The sequence below is a fragment of the Polypterus senegalus genome, chromosome 13 (assembly GCF_016835505.1).
Source record: "Polypterus senegalus isolate Bchr_013 chromosome 13, ASM1683550v1, whole genome shotgun sequence".
NCBI lineage: Eukaryota > Metazoa > Chordata > Cladistia > Polypteriformes > Polypteridae > Polypterus > Polypterus senegalus.
The window spans coordinates 125192333-125213449 of record NC_053166.1 but is presented as its reverse complement, the minus strand read 5'-3'; the positions used below and the strand labels follow the sequence as shown (position 1 = coordinate 125213449).

The 21117-nt window shown below is 35.4% G+C and overlaps 1 protein-coding gene across 3 annotated transcripts; it reads left to right on the top strand.

The window, feature by feature from the left end:
- The first annotated feature begins 1348 nt into the window (after window positions 1-1348).
- Window positions 1349-21070, top strand: LOC120542072 (bifunctional apoptosis regulator-like). 3 transcript variants are annotated; one of them, XM_039774205.1, is made up of 8 exons: window positions 1350-1511; window positions 2837-3225; window positions 7818-8037; window positions 8540-8706; window positions 9469-9601; window positions 17412-17585; window positions 18569-18768; window positions 19970-21070. In XM_039774205.1, the coding sequence occupies exons 2-8, from the start codon at window positions 2915-2917 to the stop codon at window positions 20160-20162; spliced, it is 1398 nt and encodes a 465-aa protein (XP_039630139.1). In that variant the 5' UTR covers window positions 1350-1511; window positions 2837-2914; the 3' UTR covers window positions 20163-21070. The 3 variants fall into 3 exon arrangements, with proteins under 3 accessions (XP_039630141.1, XP_039630139.1, XP_039630140.1); XM_039774206.1 differs by having other exon boundaries at window positions 1351-1511; window positions 9472-9601; XM_039774207.1 differs by lacking the exon at window positions 17412-17585 and having other exon boundaries at window positions 1349-1511.
- The last annotated feature ends 47 nt before the right edge of the window (window positions 21071-21117 follow it).

The window sequence follows — 21117 nt, the reverse complement described above, 5'->3', positions numbered from 1 at the left end:
GGGTATGCTGACCTCACTTTTATATTGAGGTAAATTGACATAAATATGTTTTAACGTGTCTCTGGTATCGTCTTCTGGTTTGTTTTCAGAATAAACACATCAAAACAATTGTGGTGGGACATAGTCCAAACTCCAGATATCGTGTTGATATATTATATTGATATTCATAAGTGTCAAAACATCAATGATGTGTATTTAACAAACTTGATGTGCTAGCTTAATTCCGATATTATATATGAAATCAGTGTAAAAAAGTTAATAAAGAGATGCTGTGAAGTTCCCAGAAGCAAACAAAAAATATTTTTTGTAGACCAGTGAACCAGTTCGTATCATGTCTAATTAAGGCTAATTGGGGGGAGTTGACCATTACAACACTGAAGAAATGGCTGTTGAAAATGTAGGTTTGCAGTCATATGTGAATAATAAACTAAAAATGAGTCATTTTAAGCACTGATAGCCATGAGCAACTCTATTAATGTCTAGGCTGTATTTTAGTTTAGAGGTATCTTGATAAAAAAAACAACAACAAATCATGAATTTATTTCAAAAGCATGACAATTTCTCTGTTTATCCAAACTTTTCACGGATACTGTAAATATATATAGTATTAATAAATCAAATTTTAATTCAATCCTGGTTTAAAGCAATAATAGGTTGTTGTGCATATCTCACATATTCTAGTTCTTCAGTCATTTGTGTATCAGTTATACTAATTAATGTTAAAAATGGAAACTTCAAGGCTATAGGTTATTTTGCGTGTGATCCGTGGCTTTTAATTTTTTTTGAAAAAATCTGAATTCTCTTTAAACTGTCTTTGGATGCTTTATTTTTAATAGTTATTTTGCTTTGTAAATTGTCTCATGCCCCTATGTAGTCTATTCGTTTTTTTATTGTGTTCTGTATAGTCATTAACTGCGCTCACTTTACCAAGATATTTTACTTTACAATTGTTACCGTAGTGTTTTGCATCGGAAAATGTGTTTTGTTGCCTAATACCTTAATGAGTTCATAATTGAGTGATGTTTATTAAAATCGTATTCATATCTTTTCCAAACTCATTTCAAAACCGTCGAGAATATTACGGATGCAATGTTAAAATACTGTAAATCCCTTATCCTAAAAAAATACGTGTCAACAGCTAAAACTACATTTCCCATCTTGCTAAGTACACATTTCTGCTGCGCTGAGCAGTCCGCAGGTTTTGATTGGCTTATGCCGAGGCGATTTGTCGAACCATAGATAACAACCGCAAGCGTCATTATATTCCCCGCATCAGGTTAACAGTCAGTTTAATGACTTTATAGTCCTCCAACAAAAGTGACGACATATTTTCTACCCAATCAGGAGTCTAGAGGGTGGGCATTCTTTTTAGCGAAGGTAGCGTACAAGGAAATAATACTTTACAACCATGTTAAAGGCCTAATTGAGTAACGAATAAGGATTTGACAACTTCTAATGTAAAAGCCCTTTTAATATAACGTTATACTGTACAGCATAAAAAAGGATTCAAAGTAAGTATGTAGTCTCGATAATAACTATTAGCATCTACTATTACTCGAGTTAGCCACAGTCCAGCTGTGCATCAAATCTCGGGCCGTCCAAATGTTTTTATATGTCTTTAATTACACGTTTTGCTTGTTTTATTAAAAGAGCACACTGTTTTAAAGTTTTAGTTGGATCTTATAAATAATTTTAAAGAAAAAACAGGCTGCAGATTAATACAATGCTTTTGTTTAAACAATTTACGGTATGTTTTTAATGCGAGGTATAAATAAATATCTGAGAAAGGATCTTCGACTCTCCAAAGTAATTTAAGATTAACCTGCTTGCTGATTTGTTCCTGCCCGTTCAGAATCGAAAAGACAAAGATATGACGAAAATGAAATGCATATGACCCTAGTCCGCAAGTGGCTTATTATATCATCCCATTTGTTGATATTATTTGATTTAACAATTGAAGCTCTGTATTGTTAAACCATTATTTAGTTTATGTAAATACACTTGTGTGGGCGGTAGGTACAAGAGGTTAACTATCCTCCGGCCGTTTATTTTTCAATCTGAACCAGTTGTTTTTAAAAAATGGCACATCTGCAATATCTATACTCCCTTTATTACATGATATTATGTTAATTTGGGCATCGCCTTATCTTAGGCGACTTACAACATTTGAGATAAGGTGGGATATATTTTATTCGCCCAACCCCCGCCATTGGAACACAGGCAGGTGAAGTGATTAGGTCATGGTTACATGTTCTCAGTAGCAGGATTTGAATTCACAACTTCAGGGTTTTAGGTTCAAAGCCTTAACCTAAAGCCATGCCACATTGCCTGCTATTTATTTATTTATTTATTTATTTTGTGTTTGTGTATATATAGCAAAGCTTTATGCATTTACAAAAGAAATAAGAGTTCAGTAGTTCTTCATAGTGTCTAATCAATCTGATATAACTCCAACCTACATTGCACGTGTATGTTTTCAATTCAGGAGTATGCAAAGATGGATCAAAAAAGGAACTGAATAAAGGAAAGTAAAAATGAATAAAAAAGTGGCCTTTAACACTTTAATGGCTGATGACTTTCTTTATAATCACAGAGCTCTTGAATTGTCTTTAAGGCCCACTGATGTAAAGCATATCTGTTACATTTTTGTGTTTACTTTTAACAGAATTAAAATGTTTAAACTGCAAATGAGGAGGTTGGCTAATATGTCTGTCTTACATGGTTTGCTTGATGGTTATTTTTAAAATACTGCATTTACTCTTTTTGGAACAGCAAGAATATGGTGTTTTGCTGTCTACCATATAATTTCCTAATTTATATTTCACTTTCCTTTTAGGTGAATCCTACATTTCAAGGATGGTACCATTTCACAAGATATGTTATTATTCTGATTAAGTTGTTCAAAGGCATTCAAATGAAGGGTAATGATAATTTTGAAGAACCCGAATTACAATTTGAAGGTAAAACTGATTGCTTCCAAAGACCTCCTGGGAGCCCCAATAAACAAACTGACAGCCGTCATAAACTATTCAACAACTTGATTTCTGAACTTGAATTCTCCTGCCATTGCTGTTACGACATTCTGATTAATCCAACAACTTTAAACTGTGGACATAGTTTCTGTAGGCACTGCCTTGCCTTGTGGTGGGATTCCTCCAAGAAGACAGAATGTCCAGAATGCAGAGAAAAATGGGAAGGTTTTCCCAAAGTCAACATTTTGCTGAGGTAAGATAAATACTATTTCATACAAGCACATAAACGTGTTTTTCAACTAACCCACTTAATTTAGTTCATGGCCTTGGAACTACAATTATTCATACCAGCTTAAGGCACCAGACAGTGCCCAACCCTGGGGACAGGGGCTATGGAATTGAAAGGCAGCACCATTAACCACTATGTCACCTGTGCTCTTTAATGCTTTCAAAATGAAAATGAAATTGTGGAGGCTTTAAATAAAAATGTGAGTAAAATTTTAGACACTATAGGAGAATCTTAAGCACCATGAAAAAAATAACAAAAGGTATTTGTTTTTTTCTTACAAAACTTCAATAAAGACTTGGTAGTAGTAGTAGTAGTATCCCTTTGTGTGGTTTAGCGGAGCGGTTCCTTTTCTCAAGAGCCCATGTAATGTGTTCCCTTTTAGTCCGTAGGCACCTGGGCCACCTGGCCAGGGATCTATGCGAGACCCCTGGGTTAAAGTGCGCCCTGGGTTCCCCTTACCCACATCAACTGACCCCAACTGGGCAACTCGGGAACGGTACTCTCCCACCTGATCACTTAAGGGTTGAAGGTCTTGATAGTATGCCAAGGCTTATTTCTGGTTCAGCTCCTGATTCCACAAGGAGACCAATATCCCGCCAACTACGCCAATGTGAAATAAACAGCCTTGACACATGAAAAAAAGGTTTGGGGCAACCACCCATATACTTAACTAGCAGAATACCAGCCAGGCGAGAAGTAGTGTGTTAAAGAAGTTATGAAAAGAAAAGCAAACATTTTAAAAATAACGTAAGATGATTGTTAATGTAATTGTTTTGTCATTGATATGAGTGTTGTTGTCATATCTATCTATTTATATTGTATATATATATAGCAAAATACCTGCATTGGCAGCGGAGAAGTAAAAAGAAAAGGAAACATTTTAATAATAACGTAACATGATTGACAATGTAATTGTTTTGTCATTGTCATGAGTGTTGCTGGCATATATATATATATATATATATATATATATATATACACACACAGACACATATATAAACATATATATACATATAAACATATATATAAATATATATATATATACACATCTATACACATATATATACAGTTATATATATATATATATATATATATGCATATACACACATACATATATACACATACTGTATATATACACACACATATATACATACTGTATATACAACATATACATATCTACATATATACTGTATATACACATATATATACAAATCTACATATATATATATATTAGGTGGGACTCGATTAAAAAATTAATCCAATTAATTAGAGGCTGTGTAAGAATTAATCTTGATTAATCGTATGTAATCGCACGTAAATTTGCCCCAAATCGCAAATGTTTTTTTTTTAATTTAAAACGGTTTTAGTGGGCTTACAGAATCAAATAATAGACATGGACATGAATATTGTAAACTGAAGCTGTTTTAATTTCTGAAAAAAGCTTTTAAACTGCATTTGAATTCAAAACAGAAACAAAAATATCATCCCTGGTTAAAATTGGGCAGACTTAAAAATAAAGTGGTAGTTTAAGTACATTTTCAGAATAGTATTGTCTTTAAATAATAATAACCAAAATTTCAACATAAAGTGCAGTTTTCTTCTTAAAAAAATAAGTCAGAAACATAAAAGGTAATTTGACCAGCTTACTCTTTAAACTCTGAGTAACATTAGCCAAAATTATTTTGTACATTAGGCTAAAACAGTGTGATCATTGAACATTTTGTAATTAGATGTATTTAGAATTACTAACGGTCACGGAAGTCCAATGATCCCCAGTAAGAGCCACAAAGTCCGCTTTCTGTAATGCATCTAATTTTGCTTGCTTTTCAGTGTGCACAAAACCATGCTTTTATCAAGGCTTATCGGGTAGTCGAAATGATCAGTCGTAGGAGCGCTTTATTCCGACTCTAACATTTTTGTAGCTGTGATGTGTGCATCAGTGTAATGGATGTACCAGGAAATCATGCATTGACAAAAGTTCCGCTTGCTTGGAATTGAAAGTGTGATTAAATGCGTTATTTTTAACGCTGTTATGGAGTACATGCATCAAGCTTCTCAGCTGTGCTTGTGCTAAGAAAGGGAAAATTTTAAAAATAACGTAACATGATTCTGCGTTAACCTAATATTTTTCATACGTCCCAAACCAAGGAGATCGAAGGTAAAATGAATCGGTAGCGCATACATAGTCAGTACACCCTCTCGAATCGAACCTCGAATGTCGGCGTTAGAGGCTTAAGACTCTACAATTAGCCACAGCGTGTGGCTTGTCTATGCTAAAGTATGTATTGTAGATCGGGTATATATATACATTTATATATATATATACCCGTGTACCAGTGGAGAAGTAGAAGTTATGAAAAGAAAAGGGAACATTTTAAAATAACGTAACATGATTGTCAATATACAGTAATTGTTTTGTGAGTGTTATTGAATGTTGCTGTCATCAAGGATTTGATTATCATTATTTCTTTCAATCAGGCTCGTATTTGTAGGATGTGTTCAAGTTACATTCCGTGTTTGTCAATCGTTGTAAAGATAAGAGGTTTCATTCATCGATTAGTTCCTTACTGCATCAATAAACAGCTCGTCTTCCTTTTATCTGTGATGTGACAAACTGCATGCACGGGTTTTTTTACACTGTCTTCCTTTAGCAGGACATTCACTTTTTCCACCGTGTGCTTTGTTTCGCAGTAGCTGCACTTATGAATATGATTGTATGTATAAGACGCTTCATATTTTTTGCTGCCTTCTCAATTGTGTAATTCGGTTTTGTTCAGCACTCTTTGGAACTGTTGCTTTTGTCTGTGCACTGCGCCAGTTCACGTGAGCCGCTTGGTGTTCTTGCATCGAAGGTTCCCAGCTGTACTGGTGCCATCTCGTGTAATGTCAGCTAAGACCCGCACTTAAAAGTTTCTCTCGCAGTTTCAATGAGTTTGTGCCAAACACCACCCTGACCATCTCATCTTCCTCTGCATAAGCACAGTCCTTCACCCGTGAACATTTACCGGCAGTGTTTGTATTGGATTGCCGCTGATGGACGGCCTTATATGGGCAGGCACTAAATTACAAACGCTAGTGGCAGCCTGTCTATGAACTTAATTTAATATAAACTTACGGTTCACGCCGTGCTTTGTTTCCGCAGTAGCTGTACTTATGAATATGCTTGTATGCATCATTTGCTTCATAATGTTTTTCTGCCTTCTCAATTGTGAAATGGCGTTTTGTGCTTGGAGTTCTTCCTTGTTCTCTACGCATACTTACGTAGGAGGCGTGATGATGTCACACAAACTCCGCCCCACGCCATCTCCAACTCAAGACTCCATTACATTATATGGGGAAAAATAGCTTCCAGTTATGACCCTTATGCGTAGAATTTCGAAATGAAACCTGCCCAACTTTTGTAAGTAAGCTGTAAGGAATAAGCCTGCCAAATTTCAGCCTTCTACCTACACGGAAGTTGGAGAATTAGTGATGAGTCAGTGAGTGAGTGAGGGCTTTGCCTTTTATTAGTATAGATTCCTGGCTGCAAAAGGCAAAGATGGAGCAGAGTTGTGTACAGAATTGAGTCCAAGACAGAACTGAATACAACTTGAGATTGATCAGCTTTTAAAGCGGATCAGTAGAAGTAACGTCATCGGAAACCGGAAGCGACATCGTCGGAGTCCGTCAGAATTTCCCATGTGTGGTCTGCAGAGATAAAAGAGAAAGGTTTACTGCACCTTGCCAACCCCTGGCCTGGCATGGAATTACCTTCTTTTGGTCATTCTAGCTGCCTCCAATACGCACATGTGTTACACAGGTTTGTATGTAAAACCACTAATTTCCTATTGTAGTAGATTTATCTTATTATTTTCTTTTAAGTATCATGAGCTTCTCTAATAAAATCTATTTATATATTTATAAAATATGCTTAAAAGAGAGAGTTTTCACAGTATGTTTCTAATATCCAAATAGCCACTAGCCACATTTACATAAAGTCTATAAAATGCTTTGCACTGTACCTAAGTTAATTTCAGGTTAAATAAAAAAATAAAAATATTTTTATTTGCACAATAAAATATTTTCAGATATACCCAGCATTCCTTTAACCCAGTTAATCACTCAGAATATTTTTCCTCAAACATTTTGCTTTATAAAATAATTCAAGTAGCATTTTTACACTTTTTAGCAGCATTTTCACAGTTCACTCTTTTTCAAATGTTTTCTCATTCTCTTACTGCTGTGGTGTGTGTGAGAATGTGTTCACCTTGTGATGGACTGGTGCCCTGACCAGGGGTTGTCCTTGCCTTGCCCCCATGACCCTGCTCAGGATTAAGTGGGCTTAGAAGATGGTATGGTATGGCATATACTGTTTTTTTTTTTTTTTTGCATTTTTTTAGTGGATAATTATAGGCTCAAAATAATTGCATTTCCCCCAAACATTGTTGCTTATCTTTTTTAGTGCCTCTTTACATCAATATAATTGGTGTGTTTGGTACATAGCTGCCTCAAGCTCCCTTTCAATCCATATTCACTGCCCTAATAATAACATCACAATAATAATTTTTGATTTTTAGAAATGCAGTAGAGAAGCTGTTTCCGAAGGTTGTATCACAAAGAAAAGCCGAGATTCATCTTGATCATAAAATTTCACAAAGTCTTGAGTCCTTCCAGAAGTATGGGGATGAGCAGTTAGCAAGAGGTGTGAACTCTTTCGCTGGGCAACGGCGACAGGGTGGCGCTGGAGGAGGAGGTGGATTTTTTTCGGGTGTCCTGACAGCACTAACTTGTGTTGCAGTAAGTATATCTAAAGTAAAAGTGCTTCACTGTGTTTTGGATGTTCTTATGAAAAAGTGTCTTTAATTATGCTTGTTGAATTGCTGACAGGTGGCTGTCATTAAAGAGTAACATATTAATAATTTGTTTAAACTTAATGAAGTATGACAGTGAAGAGTTCAGGTTTAACTAATACATTTTAGTAGTTTTTCTGTTACAATTTTTTTTCATGGTAGGCAGCATCTTAACTTACAGAGATGCATACATTCAGAGCACAGGCAGTTTGATTTACGTATAAAGCTTTACTAAGTGAGGAAGTGATAAGCATTAATCGTGAAAGGAGGAAACAAATCATATTGTTATTCCACAGGGCCGTCTGTTGACAGAAGGATTTCTGTTTCATTAATGATGATAGATGCTGTCCATCCAGAAACCTGTGCAGACTGTGAAATTAATCAGAATCTAAAACAAAATCTGCAGTGTTTCAGATTTCACATTCAAGTTAACTATGGTTCTATTTCAGGTAATACTACTTGTTTATCACTGGAGTAACAGAGAAGAACAAGATCTTTTAGTTCATAAGCCTATAGAAAAATGGACTGCAGAGGAGGTTCTATTTTGGTTGGAGCAATTGGGACCTTGGGCATCCCTTTACAAGGAGAGATTTCTTGAGCACAAAGTTAATGGAAGGTATTGCGTTCATTTCTTACGTTTCAATTTTGTGACACATGCATTTCTTTTGCCATAGTCTCTAATGTTGATTTGGGTTTGCATTGCTTTAGACCAGTGAAAGGCCTTGTATGAGTCTTCTCTGACATTCCCCAAATTAAGTAGCTTGCCTCCATGCATAAAAAAATGATTACCTCCTGTAAAGGAAGCAAAATACTGTATGATGTATGAATGAGTCTTTAAGATTCTTAACTCTCTTTGCAAAATTCAATTGTGGATGCAAAGGGTGACATAACAAAAGTAAAAACGATTTGCTTTAGGAGGCTGAATGATACATAGAAAGTAAGGTCAGTGCCGGTTCTTGCTTTAAACCCACTGTAGCTCTGTCTTCCAATTTTTTAACCTGTTACCTACTACAACATCAAGGGAAGTTTGGATAATTTATGTATTTGGCAGTGAGCTGCGCAGTAGTTGTCCCATCTTATTTTAGGAATAGGTAAAGGTAGAATAATACTTAATTGCACTCTCATGGCACAATATAGCAAGAAGATTATAATAAGGGAATTATACCTTTATAGAGTTTGTCCCTACATATTTGTAATATCATTCTACTGCTTTTCCTTGAAATAAGAATTTTGGTTGTCATATGAGATGTATTAAATTTATCTGTTGTTCCACACTAAAACACAAATGAATGGTCAATCTCCAAGTAAATGTTTTCTTATACAAAAAATAACAAAAAAAGCATATTTCTTTTATGTTAATTCAATGTTGTGTGTATAGCAGACTCCTTATGATGATGGAAGATAATGATCTTTTCATTGAAAATCCCACCCACAAGAAAGCAGTTTTGAGGGAGCTTGATCATGTTAAAAAACTTGGTGCCAAACCACCTCAGAACCTTTGGGAATATAAGGTATGGTTTCTTGTGTAATGTATTGAATAGCAACCACATCTGATTTGAACAATGGTACTTCAGAACATATTTTAATACAATTTAATTATTTGTTAATAATTTGTGTTTTATTTTTAATTAATGCTTATTTTGTTTAATTTTGCTCTGATTCTTAAAGTAAACTTAACATTTTGGATCAACTTTCGTGTGTATTAAATAGGGCTGCAACGATTAGTCGACATAATCGACAAAGTCAACTACAAAAAATCGTTGACACGTCATAAACAGAACCTTCAATAGAGGCTGCAGTCACAAAGAACCACATTGAGCCACATGAACATCTGGGGGCAGTATCATTTGTTATTGTTTGTCAAGACTGCACACAGTCCTACCAACGAAGGAGAACGTCTGAGGAGAACAAGAATGTAGAGGAAAATAAATATGGTTGCAATGGTGAGTTGGATAGAGGAGGGGGAAGGAGATGGAAAAAAATTGATACAGAAACTTTCTAAAGTGTGGGAGCACTTCACCGAAAAAGAAAAAAAAGTTGAATGCAGATTATGCAAAGTGGAGCTTTCATTTCACGGCAGCACAACCAAGATGCATGAGCATCTGAAACGCAAGCATCCTGGAGCTGTGATGCCGCTGTCTCTTGAGAATTTATACTGGTGCTGTTAGTTAGTTAGTTAGGGTCAGATCAGGAGAGGAGGGAGAACGTGAACGAGACTGAGAAAATAAAAGTGAAAAAGCAAATTTTTGCAAGTAACAAATTTTACACCCGATCTGTTCGTTTTCAGATAATATTGCATTAGTGCGATGATGTTTTCTGATTGGTACTATTCAGGTCATACAATTATTTCTTCAAAATGTTACACATACAGTATTTGTCTCTTTCTTTTTTTCCCCAGTGCTGTGCATTGACACCATAAGGCGTGAGCTTATTCAGTGCTAGCAGGAGCACGCAGGTGGCCGGTTGCTTATGCTATAACAAGCTTGACCTGGCGGCGATCAAAGCACATTTACTATGCAAGGCATGTACGGGGTCCACTGAGAAAAGAAAAGCGTTCATGGCTCACTTTGCAGAGGAACATTCTTTCCTCTGCATGTCCTGGAGTCAAGATTGGGGGGGGTCGGGAAACGTGGTCACTGATTACAACTGCAAGAAGGTACGCGAATGAATATGAATAATGTTGCATCCGTGCCACAATGTTTTCCGAAATGTACTGTAAGGTCATAAAATGAATAATTCCAAATATCATATATACCTAAGTCTCTGTTTTTTTTGGCAGTGCGGCTTTGATATCACAGGCCATAAGGTGTATACTAATTCAGCGTAAGCGGGAACACTCAATAAAATTGAATAAAAAAAATCAAGTGATAGTGAGATACGAATAAGGCAGATTGACCAGCGTTTGTGTGTCAGCTTTTATCCATCCAGATCAGAGAATTTCCAGTTCGATTGTCTGAAAACACCACTCACATCTACAGTTATTCCCAGTTTCAGATAAAAAGTAACAGTGTCACATCCCAGGAGGGGAAGGGTGGGGCGTTAGTATGTATCGTGATCATGACTGAGAAAATAAAAGTGATTAAAAAAAAAATGGTAACTTTTACAAGTACTATACATTTACGGTGGCTGTTACAGACGCAAATCAAATGTATGGGATTATCATCCTCTTTAATAAAACCCCTGTGTGCGTCCAGGTGTGTGTGTGTGTGTGTGTCTGTGTCTGTCTTTGTCTTTTGGTGAACTGCGCATGCGCGAGGCTCGGTGCGACACGCACGACCGGCATCGTGGACGCACACACATTGGAAGCTGGGCACACAGTGAATGGCGTAGCCGCGGCCGCGCATAAGCAAATAAAGGACAGCATTGCTGGGGAGAGTGCTGATTGGGTAGTTGCGGCCGCGCACATCACATACTGCCACGTGCATGTTTACTGACTAACTATCTACTAACAACATGCCACCCAAAAAAAAAAACCACGTCAAGTAAGACAAAAGACACTGACACTCAAATCGTATATAAGCAACATCTCCTGGAAGAGCGGTCAGCTCAGCAAGTAAACATCAACAAAAGAAAGGCTGAAAGACAAAGAAAAATACGAGCAAATAGATTGATTGTAAAAAAGAAAATGAGCGTCAGAATATTCCCTGTAATGATTTGGCTCTATCCTCTACTAATTTACCCTTTACCATAAGAAGGCAACAATTTCCGGTTACATTAGCCTTTGCCGTAACAATTAATAAAGCTCAAGGGCAAAACTTAGAAAAAGTTGCCATTTACTTGCCAGAACCAGTATTTCCCACGGTCCGTTATATGTTGCATTATCAAGAGTTAGAAGTTTTACAGATGTTGTTGTCAACGTTGTAGGTGGTCCTGAACAAGAGTGTTTACAAAAAATGTTGTCTATAATGAAATTGTATTGAAAAATTTCCTGAGGTAAAAAAATAAAAACATTTTCCTAAATATCTTCTTCAGATATTGTGTATTACACTAAGGCAATATTAATTATACTTACTGTATTGTCATATACGTTTCTATTTTATTTTTAATATTATTTTACTTTAGGCTTCTTGCAAAACAGAATGAGGTCAAGGTCCCTTACCATTTAATATAGACTGTTCCTAATAATTTTATGCAATACTGTTCTAGCGCCCATTATTGTAACGGGCTTAATGTTTAGTTGTATAATATTAATAATAAGAGCAACTCACTACTCAAAACGGTAAATATAGGAGACAGTCAGGATCAAACCGGGGGACTCTTGATTATAAGTCAGCAATTCCTACTGTTGCACCACAGAAGCTATTGTATCATCCTTGAACCTTTTGTGAAAGTGTGTATTTGATCTTTGCACTTCAGGCTTTACACATTATATCGTTTATGTCTACATTTTGTCATTTATTACTAAAATATGAAAAACGTTTCAGTTTTAACAATGTATTTTTTGTTAAGTTAAATGCACTTTTTTGTTTATAAAGACTACATGCACTTTAGTTTGTATTGTTTAATGTATTTCTTTTTTATTGTGATGGTCACACTAATATAAAAACGTCTGATTATTTTCAAATTCATATGTTATTTTAATTTGATTATTATAAATTTTAATCGTGTTAATGCAGAGACATCAGGGTAACATTCACAGGTTGACAGATGTGAGCAGATGAGGTAAGACATGCACTGGAACCCAGAACAGGATGTGCAACCACAGGTCACAGGCATCAAAATAGTCAGGCATGAAATAATCGTGACTAATCGAAAAATAAATTGAACGATTAGTTAACTACCAAAATAATCATTAGTTGCAGCCCTAGTATTAAATTGACATTGACAAAAAGTTGATATAGGAAAATCCTGGGAGAAGTGGTAGTGTTCTTACTAATATAGCTTTATTATCTACTTAACTTTTAAAACCTAAAATATTGAAATAGTGTGTAAAATTGAAAAACAATAATTTGTTTTGGTTATCTTTTTTCTAATACCTATAGTATATTGTAAATTCTTTCTACATGACTTTTGTGATGTGTGTGTGTATGTGTGTATGTATATATATATATATATATATATATATATTTAGGCTTATAATAAAATAACTTTGTCCCATATGTTATTGTCTTCATGACTTATTTTCTTGACTGTTCATTTCTGATGTTTGCTTTGAGAGATAGAAATACTACACTGAGTATAGAGTCTGTTTTACCAAATTTGAGGTTTATGTAAAATAATGGAATGCTCCTCTTGTATTTTTACTGTATATTCTGATTTTTATTTATTATTTGTTTAAACCTGCTGCTATTTGAAACATCCTTAATTGCATATGTTTTTTCTAGTTGCTTAGACTTGCAGACCTATTGTCCTAAAATAAAATGCAGCAAATAAAAACGAAAAGTTAAAGATAAGGAGCTGTTCACATTTCTCACATTTTCTAAATACAGTGGTGTGAAAAACTATTTGCCCCCTTCCTGATTTCTTATTCTTTTGCATGTTTGTCACACAAAATGTTTCTGATCATCAAACACATTTAACCATTAGTCAAATATAACACAAGTAAACACAAAATGCAGTTTTTAAATGATGGTTTTTATAATTTAGGGAGAAAACAAAATCCAAACCTACATGGCCCTGTGTGAAAAAGTAATTGCCCCCTGAACCTAATAACTGGTTGGGCCACCCTTAGCAGCAATAACTGCAATTAAGCGTTTGCGATAACTTGCAATGAGTCTTTTACAGCTCTGGAGAAATTTTGGCCCACTCATCTTTGCAGAATTGTTGTAATTCAGCTTTATTTGAGGGTTTTCTAGCATGAACCGCCTTTTTAAGGTCATGCCATAGCATCTCAATTGGATTCAGGTCAGGACTTTGACTAGGCCACTCCAAAGTCTTCATTTTGTTTTTCTTCAGCCATTCAGAGTTGGATTTGCTGGTGTGTTTTGGGTCATTGTCCTGTTGCAGCACCCAAGATCGCTTCAGCTTGAGTTGACGAACAGATGGCGGACATTCTCCTTCAGGATTTTTTGGTAGACAGTAGAATTCATGGTTCCATCTATCACAGCAAGCCTTCCAGGTCCTGAAGCAGCAAAACATCCCCAGACCATCACACTACCACCACCATATTTTACTGTTGGTATGATGTTCTTTTTCTGAAATGCTGTGTTCCTTTTACGCCAGATGTAACGGATCATTTGCCTTCCAAAAGTTCAACTTTTGTCTCATCAGTCCACAAGGTATTTTCCCAAAAGTCTTGGCAATCATTGAGATGTTTCTTAGCAAAATTGAGACGAGCCCTAATGTTCTTTTTGCTTAACAGTGGTTTTGCGTCTTGGAAATCTGCCATGCAGGCCGTTTTGCCCAGTCTCTTTCTTATGGTGGAGTCGTGAACACTGACCTTAATTGAGGCAAGTGAGGCCTGCAGTTCTTTAGACATTGTCCTGGGGTCTTTTGTGACCTCTCGGATGAGTCGCCTCTGTGCTCTTGGGGTAATTTTGGTCGGCCGACCACTCCTGGGAAGGTTCACCACTGTTCCATGTTTTTGCCATTTGTGGATAATGGCTCTCACTGTGGTTCGCTGGAGTCCCAAAGCTTTAGAAATGGCTTTATAACATTTACCAGACTGATAGATCTCAATTACTTCTGTTCTTATTTGTTCCTGAATTTCTTTGGATCTTGGCATGATGTCTAGCTTTTGAGGTGCTTTTGGTCTACTTCTCTGTGTCAGGCAGCTCCTATTTAAGGGATTTCTTGATTGAAACAGGTGTGGCAGTAATCAGGCCTGGGGTGGCTACAGAAATTGAACTCAGGTGTGATACACCACAGTTAGGTTATTTTTAACAAGGGGCAATTACTTTTTCACACAGGGCCGTAGGTTTGGATTTTTTCTCCCTAAATAATAAAAACCATCATTTAAAAACTGCATTTTGTGTTTACTTGTGTTATATTTGACTAATGGTTAAATGTGATGATCAGAAACATTTTGTGTGACAAACATGCAAAAGAGTAAGAAATCAGGAAGGGGGCAAATAGTTTTTCACACCACTGTAGTTACTTCTTTCAGTTCCTCTAGAAGTCATAATATTTTTTATTGCTTCTAGTGGCTCATCTAGATCAAGCAAAGCTTTTCTGTTTTGGCAGCACATTGTTTAGTTCTCAGTATTAAAAGCTACAGTTTGATATCGATTACATAGCTGATCTATCTGTGCAAATGGTGGTCTTCAAAGAATCTTGTTTGTAAGCATGTAAAAGCAAAGCTTTCTTATGGTCGGACATTTTGACTGTTTGGCAGTTTTCTTGATTGTTGCCATGCATTTCTATCTTTGGGGTGTTTTTGCAGTCTGTATTCTGAACTTTGCCTTGCATGCCTATGAGCCATTGTGTTTGTCTGCTGTTCGGTCTCTCTATATTCAGGATTACTTCTTGCTTGCCAATTTGGTTCAGCATTTTCTTATTCTTTCTTATTCTATGTCACTCAATTGCCTTTTTTGATTTGTTTAACACTTGGCAGTTGTTACTGTTCTTTTTCAAGTGGTTATCACTTGGTTTTGCAGTCAGTTTGCCATAAGCACATGACCACAGGTCACTTTGCTGCCCTATAATACTTAAACTAGACTATGAATCCAAAGCATGTATGTACTGTACCCTGGGAGATTATCAACAGATGGGATTTTGCTTTTATTACAACAAACTTTTTTGGTCACCAGTCAAATGGCCACCAGATTGCTGTGATCTAAAATTTTTTTTTTTTAAATTGATTTATCCCTTTGGAGCTTGGCTATGTGCTGCAGAGTCTTGTCTGCTTCTTATTTCTTATTCTTCAACACTTAATCGCCTTCTGCAATGTGTCTGTGCTCTTCTTTTCATTTCTGCCATTATGGTGGTTATCACTTAGCTTCTTGATCACTAAACACGTCAGGGCCACCAGGGTGCCCCTACTTAAACTTTTTTTACTTCTTTCAGTACATTGCCCTTCTTGGATTATTTATGCCAAATTTGACATGACAGGTTATTTTGCTGAAGTGACTGCTGCCTAAATGCTTTTGAATTTCCAGAACCTATTTGGTAATATGCTTTTGTTTATAAACCCAAGATCAAGATTCTAGCCCCATTAGCTTGCAAGTAATTGCATGACAGATGGACAGACATTAGCATTTTATATATTTATACATAATGTACCTACTGCACAACTTTTTTGCAGCCTTTTGGTAGAGGACTATTTTTGTTAGTCCACATTCCTATTTCTAACTGGTTATTTTTTGTCTTGGTTTACTAGCACTAACAAACCTGTACATGCAGTTTAAGTATAAGTAACAACTGGGTATAGTGTGGCAAAAAGTAACAGTTGCCTTCACGGTAATGTTCTAAGCAGAATGGAAATTCATAAACTCTGAATGAGACATCAAGGAATTAAACTGTTTGAAGGGAAAAATGCCCATAAAGAAAGACAAAAAGGTTATCCCTTTTCAGTTAACGTAATGGAGATAAAATCAGGAAGCAGTTTTATTGTTTTTGGGGTTCAGCAGCCATCTCCTCTCTCTTGAATCTGGGACACCCTGATTTCTCCTGCAACCTCAGATGCCATAGATGCATATATTTATTCAGCTCTTCAAGAAAAATGTTGAAGATGATCCTGACATGGGGACTTTCACTTTTTAGTGCAGCAAGAATCTCTTTCTGGAGCATTTAACAGTGTAGAGTAGTGAAATCCCGTAAACCATCAACTATTTTTCATTTAATTTGCAACTAATCACTGGTGAAAACAAAACCAAGCACAATTTTCATGTAAAAGCTTTTAATATTGTTATGGGCTCTTAAATTTTCTACTTTTGCATTTCTGACTCATCTTATGGATACCTGATAAAGCATTATTTTTAATTATTGCACTAATCTGTATTTAAGTATGCTACAAATAGTCCTTTATCAGTGGAAGGTAATACATGTAACTGTTTATTGTTTATGTAGTTAATTACATATATTTGTCATTCCGTAGAATAAAATAGTATGCGAACCTTAATCCAGTTAGCATAAGTCCTATTTCTAATTAAATTAAGCTCGCTAAACAATCAACCAGGTTTTGTTTTACTTTACATGTTTGGTTAATATAGCCGGAAATGGTAAGAATCATAAACATACTGGAAATAGTGAAATCATTTACTTTTGGTTGGAATCATGAGTTGGTAAAATATGTTGACATTGTCGTGTACTGTTAATTTGCTGTATTTTGCATTTTAGAAATTTTAAATGTTATGATGAAGGGATGGAAGTAAAATAAGTCGTAAAGTTTTGAAGGACTAGAGAAGCCAAGAATGCTGCATGCATCATCTTTATTTGTTTCAGGCAGTAAATGCTGGAAAGTCGCTGTTCCTACTGTATGCCTTGAAGAGTACACCACGCCTCACGATGCTGTATCTTTACCTGTTTGATTACACCGAAAGTTTCCTTCCTTTCATGCATACAAGTTGTCCTGGGAATGCAGAAGAATTTGAAGATGGTTTTTTGAAAAAACACTTGGTAAGGCAGGAAGAAGGCTAGATTTGATTTTAAAAATGCATATCAAACGCAGCATAGTCTAAATGTTTCACATGGAGTAGAAATTCAGGACATGGTTTTTCTTTTGTTTTGAAACTTTCGTGCATTCAGAAACATTTTAAGTTGTAGGTAGGTATAATGTCAAGAAGTTGTACTCCACATTGTACTTGGAAGTAAATGAGAAGAAGGAAGAATCCTGGAGATAGTAGTGTTGGATCTTATATGATACACCATGCCAATATGAAACAGAATTGAACATCCCTGTCCCTAATGACCAGAAAGCAGGCCATTCTTTATAAATTTCCTTCCAACACATATTTCATTTTATAGAATGACTCCTTGTATTGTACTCCTTGGCATTGTACCCTTCCCAGCTTTCTCTTTAGCAAAATTAAGTTTAGATGATTTAAGTAAACTGCAACCACATATTTTCATAAAATACTCCATTGGATCTCTTTTCTAACCTGATCCTAAATGTTCCTTTTATATATTTTTCAATCAGCTGTTTTTTGTTTTTTTTTAAATAATAGGACCGTTACAACCTGAGGCATTTCATTTAAAGCACTCTTTCATTTTTATATCCAGCTATATTAAATAAATAATCAGTTTCCTTGAGATTTATATTAAAGAAAGCCGTAACACAGTTGTCTTCTGAGCTACAGCAATAAAGTATTTTAGAAGTCATTTAACGCCCTACTCCCATAATAAATTAAATAAGTTACTAAGGTACACTTTTTAAAAATATTAGTCCTTGAACTTGGATTGCTGGTATCTGCACAATTCCACTAATTTGCCAAGACATACCTTTGCCTAAGTTCACAATACTGTAAAAAAAAAAGTATACAGTGTAATAAGTAAAGCATTTTTCCAAACTTAAACCTTAAATTGCAAAATAGAAATGTTCTGGAAATGTACAGTATTTCTGCTGCTGTATTTTTACTGTTATTTTTTTCTTTGGTTTATAGCTGAGAGATCCAGGTTGGAATCAATGGGCACAGTTTTTAGTGAAATATACTTTTCTGCCATACCAACTAATTGCAGCGTTTGCTTGGAATTGGTTAGCGGTTCATTACTGGACTTCTCGATTCATCATTGTGAATGCAATGCTTCTGTCATTATTAGAAGCGTTTGCATTTTGGAGGCTTTGGTCAAGAGGAGAACTCAGGTAAAAATGTTTAAATTATTTTATTTGCAAAAGACACTGTCCCACAGGCAGACATATCAAGCAGTGCATCTCTATGTATGCCATAAGACACTCTGTGTCGGCCGTGTCCAGTAATCCTTTGGTACAGCTTGTATATACTTGTTTCTTATGAAACAATATGTAAAATAAAGCTATTAAGTAGTGTGGCAATATCGGTCAAATGTTTTTTTGCATGCGATACCTCCACTCTGCCTTCTCCTACAAGTTTTGTAGTCTTTATTAAATTAATCTCTATACCCTTGTATGATCTCAGGAGACCTCGTACTTAAAGGTGTAAGAAAAAAAACACAGATAAAATGGTGCTGCTGAGATAATCTCTAGCACCCAGACAACCATTAATTGAATGGAGTGGGTTTGAAAATGTTATGTTACCTTTTAATGGTCTGCCCCGTGATACTTAACTGGATAAAGAGGTTGAAACATGGATGGATGGATGGATGGATCATGTCTTCAGCACGAAATCGTATAATTTTGCAAGTTGAACCTGCTTCATGTAAAATTGCTTGTGTGTTTAATTTTTTTAACTAGTCAATGTTTAAAGAAAATTGAGAGTGTGTGTTGCCTTGCTATTAAAGTAAATTTCCTTTATTATGATTTAAGATTTTTAAATAATAAAGATTTAACATTATTTCCTTATGCAGTCATTTTTGTTTTTAGCTGCTTGGTTGTTGACAACTAAAAAAAGTTATTTTTGGGGACCTTTTTTCCTTAGGGGTGTAGTTTACAGCTTTAGTAGATGTTAGTGTGATTTTTGTATTTCTGGATGTATGAGTAGAGCTTTCAGACCCCCAAACCTCCATCTTTATAATCTGAGACAAAACTGGAATACCTGGATGGGGGGAATATCTATGGAAGATATGAATTTTAGGTTGAATGATCCAAAATTTGCCCTGTGTATGTGTGTGCAATGCAGGAAATTAGAATCTGTACCCGAGTTGCTTCTTCCAGTCTCCTGATACAGAAGAGTTAGATGAACCCCACTGTCCATAAATAGATGGTGCCAGTTTGGATAATCGACACGTGTTTTTATTTTTGAATATATCTATTTTATTTTTACTTTGTTACTTTTACATGTTGAAAAGTGGAGTAAAGGTGTATATAAGTGTTGTTCCTGTTTATCTAGTGACATATGAAGTAAGTACCTATCTTTTATTTATTGCAGAACTCTTCATCAACGGATGTTCAGCCATTTCTGGAAAGTGACTTCACAAGGCCTCTTGGTGGTAATTGTGTGGCCAATAACTCCACAATTTGTGTGCAATTGTTTGTTTTATTGGGCCTTATATTTTAACCCAATTATAAATATTGATCTTGTGGTAAAAGAAATTCGGAGTCTGGATACTCAAGTGCCGTGAAATGAACTAATACATATTTGAGTGGACTTTACATTTTGTTATTCATCTGATAACGCATCCTTTTACTGTGATATGACGGCTGCACAAGTTACTTGGATGATTGGGTATTTTCCTCATAAAAAGATGAAGAATCTAGTAATAATGCCACGCATACAAGCTTAAACAGCAAACAAAGCCAATCATTACATGTAAAGCCAAAGGGTTATATTAAAATCTAAAGCTTTACAATGCAGCAGGATGCTTGAAGATAACATGTTTGGGTAAGTACAAGTTAGCTAACAACTCAAATGATATGTGTATGTCGCATCACTTTAATAATGAAAACAATTTAGTACGACTAGACTATTGAATTTGTTAAAGCTGCTTATTTTTATAACATGAGCAAATTTGTCAGTTCTACTCGTATTTACAGAGGGTTAGATTTAAAACAAAAAAATGCTTTTAAGGTGTTTCTTTCCTATAAAAGTCACTCTTCATTTAAAATAAATGTGTTATTGACATACTCGTCCATTACTTTCACTAAAATTGTTTGGATTCATTTGTTAAATGATACTCCTCAATAATGATCAACATGTGTATCATCTCCTACACTACCTTTTACTTAAATATAATTGCCTTCTGTTTTGAGACGAGTTGTTGTTTTTTCCATGCTCGAGCTAGAAATAATGCTGCATTTTACAAGAAGTAATTGTTTACATTTTTATATTTTCTTTGTTTTATCAAGCATTACAATAATAAAACATGGCAGCAGTCATTCAGTGATAGTGCTGCCTTAATTCAGAGCTCCCATATGTATGTCTGTAAGGCACTCTGGCAGTTTCTTTGAGGTACAGAATCTGCAAAGCTGCATTCAACTGTTAATTGTAGTGACTGAAGAATATGTTTGTTAATGTTTTGTAATACAAACAGGCAGCACTTTTGAATAAGTTTAGTCTTCCAGGATTTTGTTTAACTA